Genomic DNA, 12,833 nt, shown 5'->3' with positions numbered 1-12,833 from the left:
GTATGAGATTTCTCTATAAGAGCCAAAAGACTCATGATTGTCTTGTGCGCATGCTCCTGAGGGTGGGTGGGTCTAAGGTCTCAAATAAAAATGTGTCCTTACAAGGACACTTTATAGTTACTTTTTTTTTTTTTATTTTGCCACAATGCAAGCTCAATGTTGCAGTGACGTGACGAAAAGCAGGATGATGCATTTGGTTGACATCCCTCAACACATAAAAGCCGAGTAAGTCCTGACAGGAGCCAACGGACGAAGAGCGTGGAACGCGCGCGGCCGTGGCCGTTTGGGAGGCACGCGCAGGCGGCCCGCCGAGCCTTGCGCTCCGGGAGGTCGCCGGCAGACTAGGAAAAAGATATGGAGATGTTACGCCGCTCGTCCGTGTTCGCCGCTGAAGTGTTTGACCGCTCGCCCACCGACAAGGAGCTTGTGTCTCAGGCCAAGGCGCTTTGCCGCGACTACATCCAATCCAGGCTCGGACGCGCGGGCATCGGCTGGTACAAGTCCGAGCAGTTCGCCTCATCATGGGGGACGCAAAGTGACGTGTCGACGGTGCTCTTGTGGTTGGGTGAGCATCACATCTTCAAATCATTCATGAGAGAAGATGCACACCAGCAATAAATTGACGTTGCTGATGATTTGTTATTTCTTTGGATTTATTGAACTTGGAAAGTTTGGCTTTATGGAGAACATGACAAAGTTTTCAGCCAAACCATGTCGAATGGAAACTTGGATTGTTTATGTACTTGACGAAATAAACAAATCAAATCAATGTCATTGTTACATTTTAAAATCATAACACCATTGAATTGAGTTAATGGTTCATAATGATATTGTAAATCCATACAGAAGAAAGGAAAGTCAATAGGTAAACAGAATTACTTTAAAATATTCTATGATGCAAAACACTGACCTTTTTCTTTTCAATCTTGCACTTGACAAATAATCCATATATAAAAAAAAAAACTAAAACTAATAAAAACATTTGTCTTGTTTGTGTTTAAAGGTGACGAGCTGGAATATCTTCGTCCCAGCGTTTATCGCAACGTGGCTCGGCAACTCAACATCACGGTGGCCTCAGAGAACGCGGTGACAGATGCCTTCCTGGCTGTGGCGGCCGACATCTTCTCCACGGGTGAGCCCGCACTTTACTCGAGCCAGTGGTTTGCACATGTGCCTCGCTGCTCCCAGGTTCAGGTTTGAAACTGGCCACCAGTCTCCTCCTGGCTTCATCTTTTTTTTTTCTCATGACCAAAATATGGTTTTAGGGAAGTGGAGTTGACACGAAGAGGAACTTGTTATCAGTTATCAGGTTAGTGACATCATGAAGCAACCAAGGTGAAATGATAGGAGGGATGGGAATTTGGTAAGCTCCATATTTGGTGAAGAGACACTAATGACATCATCCTGCACTTTATACTCATGGAAGACAAACACAGTCAAGTGTGTTTATGAGAAGATGAGATGGACGGAAAAGGCAAAGTCGGGACGTCTAAACAGTACAAATATGGTCGACGGAGTTTCCTGTTAAATGAGATACACACTCTTCTCTCATTGTGTTCCCCCTTCTCAACGGGACATTGTAACAGTGCTCATCCAGCCGAAAAAAAAGCAGACAGAGGCATTTTTTCCGCACAAATAAATCTACTCAGCTGCCGACTTTGGCATCGAAAGAGCGCAGGGTCTCTGCCAATGAACAAAAAGTAAAACAAAATCATCTTTGTGTTGGGGAAGGCTACTTCCTGCTTCCTGGAGGTTTATGAGATTTCACCAGTTTTCATTCATGCTGTAGAACAGTGAGAACAGTTCTGCTGTGACTGAAAAGCCCAAAACGGGAAAAAAAAAGATTAAGAACTGAATTTCTTTCTTCCAGTATGCTCTTTAGTAGACTACGTTAAACTAGTGGATGACTTCCTAGTAAAGGATTGTATTATAATGGATTCCGGGCCACAAGGAATGCTTCTATGGTGTCCAAAAAAAATAAAATATCAAGATTTGTGTTCTTGTGTGTGTGTCCAGGTGTTACGTGGGGTAAGGTTGTGTCTTTGTACGCGGTGGCTGGCTCTCTTGCAGTGGACTGCGTTCGCCACGGCCATCCTGCCATGGTCCACACCATTGTGGATTGCATGGGAGAGTTTGTCCGCAAAAGTCTGTCCACGTGGTTGAAACGCAGAGGAGGTTGGGTGAGTGTGTATGTGCACACAATTCAAATCTGGAATATAAAGTGTTGCTTGAATTGTTCTTCTTGCTCTTGTTTAGGTGGACCTGACAAAATGTGTGGTGAGCACAGAGGTTGGTTTGCGTTCCCACTGGTTGGTGTTGTCTCTGTGCACCTTCGGACACTACGTCAAGGCTGCAGTGCTTTACCTGCTTAGGGACAAGTGATGAATCCCGTTTCATGATCACCTTCCACCCCCCCCCAAATATACACACTACCTGCACCTTAATTGCTTGTTGAATTTTAAAGAACATATTTTGTTTGAATGTTTTTAGCATGACACAAAACTGCCTATTTTGTGCAATTTTTTTTACAAGATTAATAAAACGGGTGTGATAATCATATCCTGTTGTAGATTTGATCCATAGATGAGCACTTTTCACTTTATTGTGGCTATGTTTTCTTTCATACATTCACAATGTTGACCCAGAAATTGTTATACGTTGTCAAATAAGGCATTAATAAATTATTTTTTATTCATTTTTGTTGTTGTGTGGTGTTATTTGGTTGTTTTTAAATGTTTTAGGTAGATGAAATAGAAAAGGCAAATAACCAGAGTTCTATAAATTATACGGCTAAATTCTGGTGGCGAGCGCATTATATGGTCAACTAATATGGAGAATCATAAAAAAATAAATTAAAAAAAAGTTGACGGCACCGACTTTAAAGGGTTACATTATATCTAGACGGTGAACAGTAAGAATAAACACATTTTTGACACTATGGGAAATCAGAAGGAAGTATGTGTAGGTGGAGTAACAGCGCCATCTAGCGTTTCGTAGCATTCACGGGCTCCTCCTCTCCCACGTCAACAGTTTTTGATTGGTCAATTTAGGCAGTAGATCAAACTCTATTGGCTACACTCACAATCGTCCCGCCTTTCTCCCCACTTCCGCACTAGTAGTCTCTCGCCATTGGTCGAACTGGAGCCAGACTGGCTCGAGAACAACAAACAAGTCTAGCACAGCTCGTCGGGATGGACGCAGGTAAGGCGAGATTTTTGAGCAACATTTAACGTCATAACATTACATGTTGTGAAAACAACACAACAACATGTTAACAACAAAGTCCACGCCGGGGGGGACAGTCTACTTGGGTTGCCAAGCCACCCCCGAAGCGACATTCCTTTGGAGCTTCGCTGGCGTCAGCCCTGCTAAAGTGATGACCAAAGCTAGCTGCTAAATTTCGCTAGCCTGCTGTTTTGTTTTGATTTAGTTTTTTAGTTTTTTTCCGGGTTTTTTCTTCATCCTTTAAATCTTGCATTGTGTGTTGAAGTTAATGTGTACTTTGTATACATGATTTGATAAATCACTCATGTTGCTCATACTTTAGTGTTTGCTCAGTCATCATGACCTAAAGATGATTGACAACTTTTACATTGTACAAATCTAGTTGCCAAATAGCGTCCCTTTTGGCTGGGGATGGATAAATTACTACTTTTTGGAAATTAATAAAGTGTTAGATATCACATGAGTGGGAACTCAAAATAGGACTGTTCCATAAGTGTCTGAGGGGAAAATACAAATGGTACGGTCTTGTTTGACGTCATCTTAGGTGAACCAGATAGTAGCTACCTAGCTAACATACTAACCTTTATTACTTGTATGATACATGATTTTGTTCATGTTTGGGACATCTAATTTAGCCCAATGGAATATTGAATTAGGATACCTACGTCTTAATATGTTTCCCTCACTCAACAGCGACGTTGACATATGACACGCTTCGCTTTGGCGAGTTTGAGGATTTCCCCGAGACCTCCGACCCTGTTTGGATTTTAGGGAGAGAATACAACGCGCTCACAGGTAAGCCCTCTTTCCACAGGTCACAAAACAAAATAGGAATGAACTCGACAAATAGAAAGAATCCAAACAAAAATACATAGTCCAAGATGATGTGTCCATAAATGCCCATAAAAATAAACACAAGAAGAAAAATAATATTTTCTTGTTGTTATAGTCGAGCATACTTATTTTGTAATTGATCCTTTAACCGGTCTATTTTTGTAGTAAAGTATTGCTTCACACTTGACTGTTTGTTTGCTGCATCAAACCTCGATCTATTCGTCTTTGCCGAAATACGTGGCAGGCAACTAACAGGGCCACAAACAGTGAAGGAGGAGCAGCATCATGAGCATTGAATTGAAGCATAAAGTGACCGTATGGCTTAATGTGTCGTTTTCCGACAGAGAAAGATGACATCCTATCAGACGTCACCTCACGACTTTGGTTCACGTACAGAAAAAACTTCCCCCCCATAGGTGAGTGCTATTTAAAAAAAAAAAAAGCCAAAGTAAGCTTAAATATTCGTTTTCAGGCGGCACAGGACCCACGTCTGACACGGGTTGGGGCTGCATGCTGCGGTGCGGCCAGATGATCTTGGGCGAGGCCCTAATGTGCCGACATTTGGGCAGAGGTAGCGTATGGCCGGTAAGCAGCCATTAGACACATCCAAATGCTTCTTATGCTTTCCTCCGTGGCAGACTGGCGATGGTCGTCAGGGCAGAAGCAGAGAGAAGAGTACGTCAGCATCCTCAACGCCTTCATCGACAAGAAAGATAGTTACTATTCCATACATCAGATTGGTACGTGGTCGCCACCTTGTCCCGCCCCGCCTCAGGCACTTGACTTATTGTTTGGCTTTGTGGAATTTATTGTGCAGCCCAAATGGGAGTTGGTGAGGGAAAGCCCATAGGACAGTGGTACGGACCAAACACAGTGGCACAGGTTCTCAAGTGAGTCTTTTCGACGTCAACCATCCAACGAGCGGCAGCCCGGCGAATTCGAGGTTAGCACGTCGCTAGTCTATTGTTTGCCTTTTCCTAGGAAGCTGGCGGTGTTCGACACGTGGAGCAGGTTGGTGGTGCACGTGGCCATGGACAACACGGTGGTCATCGAGGAGATCAGTGAGTTGCCGTTGACCGCTCGCGTGGGGACGTCCAAAGTGATGACAAGCGGTCACGGTGTTAATCGCAGAGCGTCTGTGCATGCCTTGGCTGGATGCGGCGGAGCTGGGAGCGTGCGGCGATTCGGCGGCGACCAGCCAACTCAACGGCTGTGTGGAAGGCGCCTGCGCTTTTTCGGGGGAGGATGTGGAACTCTGGAGGCCGCTCGTCCTCCTCATCCCGCTCAGGCTGGGACTCAGCGATATCAACGACGCCTACATACAAACACTCAAGGTGATGTTTTCATCTACGGCACTGCTTAGGACTTGAAAAGTCGCAGGCAAAAGTCTTTTTTTTCCAACTTCCCCTAGCTGTCCCAACATTTATTGTGAAAATTCAAACTGTTCTTGTGCTACCACAGCAATGTTTCATGCTGCCGCAGTCGCTCGGCGTCATCGGCGGGAAACCAAACAGCGCTCATTATTTCATCGGTTACGTCGGTACGTCTCTCCCCCATTTGACCTCATCCGGCGTCCGCCATTTTGTTCATCTCCCATTCTCTCCCTCCTTCCAGGCGAGGAGTTGATCTACTTAGACCCTCACACCACGCAGCCCGCCGTGGAACCCTGCGACGACGGCCAGGTGCCCGACGACACGTACCACTGCCAGCACCCGCCCTGCCGCATGCACATCTGCGAACTGGACCCGTCCATCGCCGCTGTAATGACTCTTCCCCGCCGCCGGCAGCCATTTTGTGTCGGATCACCTTGGTAACAGAACCCATGTCCCTGTGTCCTCCAGGGTTTCTTTTGCAGAACGGAGGACGACTTTGACGACTGGTGCATGCGCATAAGGAGGGTAAGGACTCCGCAACCAGGTTGAAAAGATGAGGGCAGAAAGATTGGGACACCTACAGGAAGCGAAAAGGTGTACTACTCCAATTCGAATATCTACAATGTCCTTTTAAATTTTGCCGAAGTTGTCGTGCAACAGAGGAGGCTTGCCGATGTTTGAGCTGGTGGACAGTCAGCCGTCACATATGGTCAGCGTGGACGCACTCAACCTTACTCCTGGTAAGATGACTTTTATGTCACGTTTGATCTTGATTGGATTCCAACAGTTAGGAAAATGAACCATCTGCCTCTTTTTCTTAATACATGTCCAATTTGAACATTTCTTGTCATCAGTATCATTTTAAGGCATCATTCTGCATTTTTAGATTTCTCCGAATCGGACCGTCTGGAGCGCTTCTTTGACTCTGAGGACGAAGAGTTTGAGATCCTTTCTTTGTGAGGAACACGCCGACAACCCAACAGTTTGACGCCGAAACAAACAAGCTAAAAGAAGAAGAAGATTCTCTTGTCTTTTCCCTTTTACGCTCCGAGAAGGAAAAGCTGCCATCCGGTTTGGGAACGCCCTGGCCTCGAAAGCCAGGATGGGACTCGTGCGTGCATTCTCACCTCCAAACGTTTTACCGTGGGAGTCTTAACTTCATCACTAACTAACGTTGACAAAGGAGAGCAGAACGGTGCCTTGCCCTCCCCTAACTCCAAATCCGCCCCACCAACCCCGAGTCCGTCCCGTCACCCGCTTCATCTAAAAGCATTGAAAAAATATCCTTGGCCACCAGACTTATTTATTTACTCACCATCATACAAGGGAGCTAAGCTAGGCTACACATCTACACTGAATGATTTCTAAACTTTCAAATGCGCATAAGTGGACTAATAAATATCCATGCAAGTCCACTTATGCCTTGCTATGACTTTTTCAGGCTCTCTTCTTTTTACGCTGCACGTTGCTGGTTGTGACAGAGACACAAAGAGTCACAGAAAGGCATAGAAGTGGATGATTTGAGAATTTGTTTTTCACAAGTGGATGAAAGTCCTGTCAAGGACAGCGCGTTTTAGTTTCATTCTGAAATTGGACCTAAAATAAGGTTTTGGGAGTGGTGTATGTACACCCATAAACATACACACACACACATGAACGAGAGGTGGGTAATAAACTGACTGATACAATTTCACATGTGTCAAATTGTCAATTTCTTCTTCTTCCATGACCAAAACCATGTACTGTAAGGCTTCTTTTTGTTAAAACATGACCATGAAAAGGAAGGGTTTTTTTTAGTTAAGAAAAAAAAAAAAAAGACCATGTATGGTAAGGCTTTTTTGTAGTTTTTTTTTTTTTTTTTTAGAATATCTCTGACCCTTGACCTCTGGCCCCTGACCTTTGACTTTTTTAACAAAATAAAAGACTATGTAGAACCTAAAATATTTTGCAATTTATTTAATAAGCAATATTGCATAAAAACAACATACTATTTGCTCGCGAAATTGTGAAATTAATTGATTAATAATGGCACGCCTTTCGCGATCGTGTAGGCGGAGCCCTGATCTTTTTTTTTTTTAAGACAGCACAAATAGCCAATCGAATGTTAGTACAGGCGGAAGTGGCACGCACCCGGCTTCGATGGTTTCACTCATGTTTCTTTGACAAAACAGGACCAATAAACGAAAAAAGCGGGCTACGCCTATTTGGGGATTAGTGACCAATCACATAAGCGCATGGGCGGACTAGTTGGCGAGGCGTTTTTGACGAGACAGCTTGAGTGGTCAATGGAATGGGAGCATAGGCGGAAACTGTACTGATTCTGGTCCAATCAGCATCCGCGGGGCGTGGCTTTGCCGACCTGCTCCGCCCATTGGCCGGTATGCGGACTTCTCACAGACAGTTGTATGTTTCATAAAGATGCACTCTGATGCGGCCAGTAAGTAGTATACCTTACCGGCTCTTTTGGGTCACATTACGACTATTTATAGGCAACAGAACACATTCCAAGCATGAATAGAAAAGCGTTTGACTCGTCCGCGTTTCCATATTTTGCCAGCTCTGCGGGGTTCGATGAATTTTGTGCTATTTTGCGTCGGTCTCTTTGTATTTGTCAGCGCGACAACAAAGGCCCGTGTACAGAGTCTAAATGGACTCCCAATTTCTATTCGACACCACACTTTTTTGTTGGGTGAAATTATGTAAATGTTTACCCTTGTCGGCCGCCTTCTTTGAGTACAGCCGACGTGTGTTTTTTTCCCCCCGAATGCGAATCTTTAGTGTCGTGCTTATCTACCTGCCTTGCTATCTTTCCCCCATGTTTTAAGTCTTCGGTGACCGACGAACGATAAGTTTCGGCTCCGGGGAGTTTAGTGGACGACGCAACGAACGTGGAAATGGGTCAAATGCCTGTGTAGGTTTTTAAGAGTGAAAATTGTGACGCAGTTGAGTTAACATCTTGCATTTGACTTGCTCGTCCCGTTTAGCTGGCTTTCCTTTCGCCCAGGTTAGCATTTATGATGAACAGCATATTCACTTGTCTCATTTAAATAAAATTTGCGTTTTTATAATGTTCAAAAGGCTTGTAAATCAGTCAGGTTTAATGTTAGTGGTGGGGGGGCAGATGGCTTTGAAAGAATCGCTCGTCCTGTCGGCGTTTCGGGGAATTGTAGTTTTTGATGGTCGTGGCCGAGCATTGCCGCCATTGGAACTCCTGGCAGAAATAGACTACAAATCCCAAGCGCACACCGCGCTTTGCTACTTAGTAAACTCCGCGCAAGTTGCGCTGGTATTTTTGGTACGCAAGCTAACGCTAGCCGTCTCGCTTTTAACGAACACTTTCCATTGGCATTTGACGAGCCAGCGGAAACCAAATAAACACATGTTCGAGTCACGTCAAACCCCCGCCCTGTCGTTTCGTGTTCAAACATCACGCCATTGCACTCTAAAGCTAAGCCGTGAATATCTATTGACACCGCTAGCGTTAGCCGACGGACGGTCTCGGGACTTTTGACGAGTCCGTGACGTCATCTTCGTATCTCCTCGTACTTGACTTGTGTTCCATGTCCACAATTGCTTATTATTGTTTCTTTTGACAGATTTTCAGCTGAATTCTCACTTGACTACGCTGGCCAGCATCCATAAGATCCACCACACATTGCACAGGCTGGTAAATGTATACGACAACATGTTGTGTTTGTTTTTCAAGCGTATACTTGTTTGGCTTAAAAGCATTTGGCATCTCTTCTGGCAGAACCTCACAGAAGACGTTGAACAGGAGAGCCATTCGTCAGGTAATATCTGCAAAGGTTTTCTTGCTTGAACCCAAGAAAACTTAACTCTTCTCAACTATGACTTTTTTTTTCCTTTTTAATATAATTTTTTTGATTTAGAATGATGATCTTTTTCCTTAGCTTGTTGCTCTAGAGCCATGCCCCCAAGGAAAAAGAGGAGACCCACTGCCGGAGATGACCTGTCCGCAAAGAAAAGTCGCCAGGACAGGTAGTTATTATTGTTATTTTATTTCATTTCTTTTTATTTGATTCTTTCTGCACTTTCAGAAAACTTGACTCTCCACTCATCCGTGAGGAGGAAACATTTTCCAGCAAGAGATGCTTGGAGTGGTTCTATGAATATGCAGGTAAACCAGCATTTTATGGATTGAAATTGCATCGTTTTGGTCATGTGATGCGTAACGTTGCTCTCTGATAGGCTGCGATGACGTTGTGGGCCCAGAGGGCATGGAGAAGTTCTGTGAGGACATCGGAGTGGAACCCGAGAATGTAAGATGATTGGTATTCGTCAGGAAACTTTCCAAATGTGATATTAGATTCATTAAACTGCTCATATTATACAGAGCAGCTGGATCCTTTGTCACAGTATCTTTCTATGAACAGTTCCAAGTAGTAGGGAGCATTAGCACAAAACCTTCAGGCTTCATACTAGAAAGCAAACCAAAACAAACAAAAATGACAGGAAAAGACTCCTGGAACATCTGAACTTTTTTTGGGGGGGGGGTTACACAGCCACATCTCAAGTTGGAGGGTGCTCATTTTTACTTCACCTCTGGAAAGTTTTTTTTTTCAGAGTTGTACATGTGGGTTTTTAATGTCATCTCTAAGAAGGTCCAATGTTGGTGTTTTGCATATTGCAGGTGGTGATGCTAGTGCTGGCGTGGAAGTTGGACGCTCAGAGCATGGGCTACTTTACGCTGCAGGAGTGGCTAAGGGGCATGGGCTCGCTGCAGTACGTACGCGACCATTTTTCCCGAGTGTGTGTGTGTGTGTGTGTGTGTGTGTGTGTGTCTGTGTGTGTGTGTCTGTGTGGGGTTCTCCATCTGACCGACTCTCAACAGGTGCGACTCCACCGAGAGGCTGAGGAATTCGCTGGACTTCCTGAGGTCCGTCCTCAACGATAGCACCAGCTTTAAGCACATTTACCGATACGCCTTTGACTTTGCCAGGGTGAGTCTGGCAAAAGTGAAATGAGCGTGTGTGTTGGCTGGAAATGTGTTGGTTCTAAGATTGATTGATTGTGTGCTTTGGCAGGAGAAAGATCAGAGGAGTTTGGACTTGAACACGGCTAAGTGCATGCTGGGTCTTCTTTTGGGAAAGACGTGGCCCCTCTTTCCCGTCTTCAATCAATTTCTAGAGGTAATGACGGTTGGCTGTCGGCGGGCGCAGAGAAAAAAAAAATATCATGCATTTACTTTGGCGGCATCCTACCAGTGATAGGATGAGCATTGGGTTTGAAACTTGACCAATTACAGGAGAGGAGCGATGATTGTGATGTAATTTTGGTACTGTTTGAATCTCCCAGCAATCAAAGTACAAAGTGGTCAATAAAGACCAGTGGTGCAATGTGTTGGAGTTCAGCCGGACAATCAACTTGGACCTCAGCAACTACGATGAGGATGGAGCCTGTAAGTCAGCCCCCCCCCCCCCCCCCCTTTTTTTCTTTTTATTGGGGAAATTCTGAACAAATGATTTTGCTCTTTCCTTAGTAGAAGACAAATTAATGTACTTTCAGTAAATGAAGACAAGGTTTTTGGGTTTTTTGAATTCAGTATCTTGAAGCCCCACGCTCGACAATGTTAACGCAAATCTTCCTTCCCTCCCACCAGGGCCTGTCTTGTTGGACGAGTTTGTGGAATGGTACAAGGAAAGACACATGTCCTAGCTACAACTGCAAAAAAAAAAAAGCAAACGTACAAAATACTGTGATGACCGCAACAACGAGAATCAACAAGAAAAAAAAAATCAGCCACGGGTGGGGGTGGGTAGCTGGGGGGGCGCACGTTACCACATTCGGTAAAGCTAGCGAGCTAGCCAGGCATAGCCCTAAACCCTCGTTTACCACTTTCCACCCCGGAGTATGAGAAAGTATTGTGGGTGAGGAAAAAGCGAAGGGTTCAGAGTCTTAAAGGTGACCACATTTAGATAAAATTAAAAAAAATCACGGTGGGTTGGTTACCTTGGCAGGTTTCAGCTGCTTGTGCTGTTTATTTGATTAGTGCCAGTCTTTTTTTTTTTTTTCTTCTTCCCCTTTTTGAGGGGCGGCTTTTTTATTTTAGCACCAAACAAAACCACATTGCTGCTAATTCCATTCAGGCGGGCTATAGATGCCCCCCCCCGTCAGCATTTATTGGTCCCTACCGGATCAATGGATGCGTCCACTTAGCTGTGCCTCAAACTTTACCACACACGTAATTGACAGATGTACATATGTGTAAAAGTTGGGAGCCTGTTTGACGTCAAGCCCGCTGTCAATTTTGTCCCCCATGTGTGGTTCAGTCTTCCTTTTTAGTCCGATAGTTTCAGGTAGCATCTCCCCCCTCCCACTTTGCCTCCCAGTGTTGGAACGAGCATTTCTAGCGCCACACCTACAAGGAATGTGGGACAGGTCGGAACTGTAAAATAGCGCTCTTGTTTTTTTCTTTCTGTCCACATTTTTTTGTCGTTTTGGCTGTGCTGTGACGCTGAATCGTCCAAATGATTTTAATATTTGCATGCAGCTCCTGACAGAGCCAATTTGTTTTTCCCCCCCCTGTACAGAAATTTGTGAAAATGTTTTGTGTTTAGATTTTTTTTGGGGGGGGGGGATATTCACCATCATGTTTATCGTTTGGTTACCCAACGGGAACACATGATTGTGTTTATCGTCGTCGTCGTTAAGACCTGGAAAAAAAACATACGTGTAACCTCATGGTGGAACAAGCGTTCACCCCATTGACGCCAAACGAAAAAGCTTGCTTGGCGTAGGCGTTTTTTGTTTATTTATTGGCAGTGCATCCGTTGACTTGCGCACACACACACACAAATGACACCCTCACTGGTCTCACTCTGTGAAATAGACAACACGCGGTTATGTATAGATTTAATTAATTCATGTTCTCGTATGATCTTGTGACAATGCAGGAAGGTGAAAGTGCTTGTCCCAGCTGTATATATGTATGTAAAACTAAGTGTCTATATGTCGGTTTTCACTATAACCAATGTCTATATACTTAAATAAAAAGGGTTTATTAACTTAACTCCACTTGGCTTGTTTGCAGCACTTTATTTCTAACAAGGAAAATGTGACAAACGTGATGCAATGCAGCCACGATTGGGAAGAAGTACAAGCTTATTTCAGGTAAGAAAATCAAACCAGCTATACATATATATATATATGTATTTGCATTAACTGCAACACAAAATGGGTACAGGTGTGAATATTATACAAAGTATACTGTATGTTGAAATAATAGTTTCATATTACTTCAATGGTGAATTGGTTAGACATTGTGCCATCTAGTGAGAGAGCAATGAATTGTTCTGTCTGCCACTGATGGGCAAAGATAAAGCTTTTACATTGAATTGCACTTTTCATACCAATTAAAATCAAATATCCAAACAGTGATGA

The 12,833-nt window shown here is 44.1% G+C and overlaps 3 protein-coding genes across 11 annotated transcripts; all 3 read left to right on the top strand.

The window, feature by feature from the left end:
- The first annotated feature begins 139 nt into the window (after nucleotides 1–139).
- Nucleotides 140–2,695, top strand: boka (BCL2 family apoptosis regulator BOK a). Its single transcript, XM_085927797.1, has 4 exons — nucleotides 140–565; nucleotides 1,004–1,132; nucleotides 2,017–2,180; nucleotides 2,257–2,695. Exons 1-4 carry the CDS (start codon nucleotides 355–357, stop codon nucleotides 2,380–2,382), a joined length of 630 nt encoding a protein of 209 aa, XP_085783923.1. The 5' UTR covers nucleotides 140–354; the 3' UTR covers nucleotides 2,383–2,695.
- Nucleotides 2,696–3,121: 426 nt separating this feature from the next.
- Nucleotides 3,122–7,125, top strand: atg4b (autophagy related 4B, cysteine peptidase). The gene is made up of 13 exons (XM_085927862.1): nucleotides 3,122–3,201; nucleotides 3,919–4,020; nucleotides 4,404–4,475; nucleotides 4,532–4,630; nucleotides 4,698–4,799; nucleotides 4,877–4,949; nucleotides 5,041–5,120; nucleotides 5,191–5,393; nucleotides 5,521–5,599; nucleotides 5,674–5,819; nucleotides 5,901–5,957; nucleotides 6,079–6,172; nucleotides 6,319–7,125. Exons 1-13 carry the CDS (start codon nucleotides 3,192–3,194, stop codon nucleotides 6,390–6,392), a joined length of 1,191 nt encoding a protein of 396 aa, XP_085783988.1. The 5' UTR covers nucleotides 3,122–3,191; the 3' UTR covers nucleotides 6,393–7,125.
- Nucleotides 7,126–7,760: 635 nt separating this feature from the next.
- On the top strand, nucleotides 7,761–12,467 carry dcun1d4 (DCN1, defective in cullin neddylation 1, domain containing 4 (S. cerevisiae)). Of its 9 annotated transcripts, none has more exons than XM_085928251.1 (11): nucleotides 7,761–7,869; nucleotides 9,029–9,105; nucleotides 9,184–9,223; nucleotides 9,344–9,431; nucleotides 9,491–9,570; nucleotides 9,642–9,712; nucleotides 10,084–10,175; nucleotides 10,285–10,393; nucleotides 10,478–10,582; nucleotides 10,749–10,851; nucleotides 11,053–12,467. In XM_085928251.1, the coding sequence occupies exons 1-11, from the start codon at nucleotides 7,851–7,853 to the stop codon at nucleotides 11,106–11,108; spliced, it is 840 nt and encodes a 279-aa protein (XP_085784377.1). In that variant the 5' UTR covers nucleotides 7,761–7,850; the 3' UTR covers nucleotides 11,109–12,467. The 9 variants fall into 9 exon arrangements, with proteins under 9 accessions (XP_085784377.1, XP_085784378.1, XP_085784380.1 ...); XM_085928252.1 differs by having other exon boundaries at nucleotides 7,766–7,869; nucleotides 9,029–9,099; XM_085928254.1 differs by lacking the exon at nucleotides 7,761–7,869 and adding an exon at nucleotides 7,882–7,998 and having other exon boundaries at nucleotides 9,029–9,099.
- The last annotated feature ends 366 nt before the right edge of the window (nucleotides 12,468–12,833 follow it).

Source organism: Syngnathus leptorhynchus, chromosome 13, assembly GCF_054491065.1.
Source record: "Syngnathus leptorhynchus isolate UIUO chromosome 13, UIUO_Slep, whole genome shotgun sequence".
Classification (NCBI taxonomy): Eukaryota; Metazoa; Chordata; class Actinopteri; order Syngnathiformes; family Syngnathidae; genus Syngnathus; species Syngnathus leptorhynchus.
The sequence above is the reverse complement of the archived record's forward strand: the minus strand, read 5'-3'. Positions and strand labels throughout refer to the sequence as shown.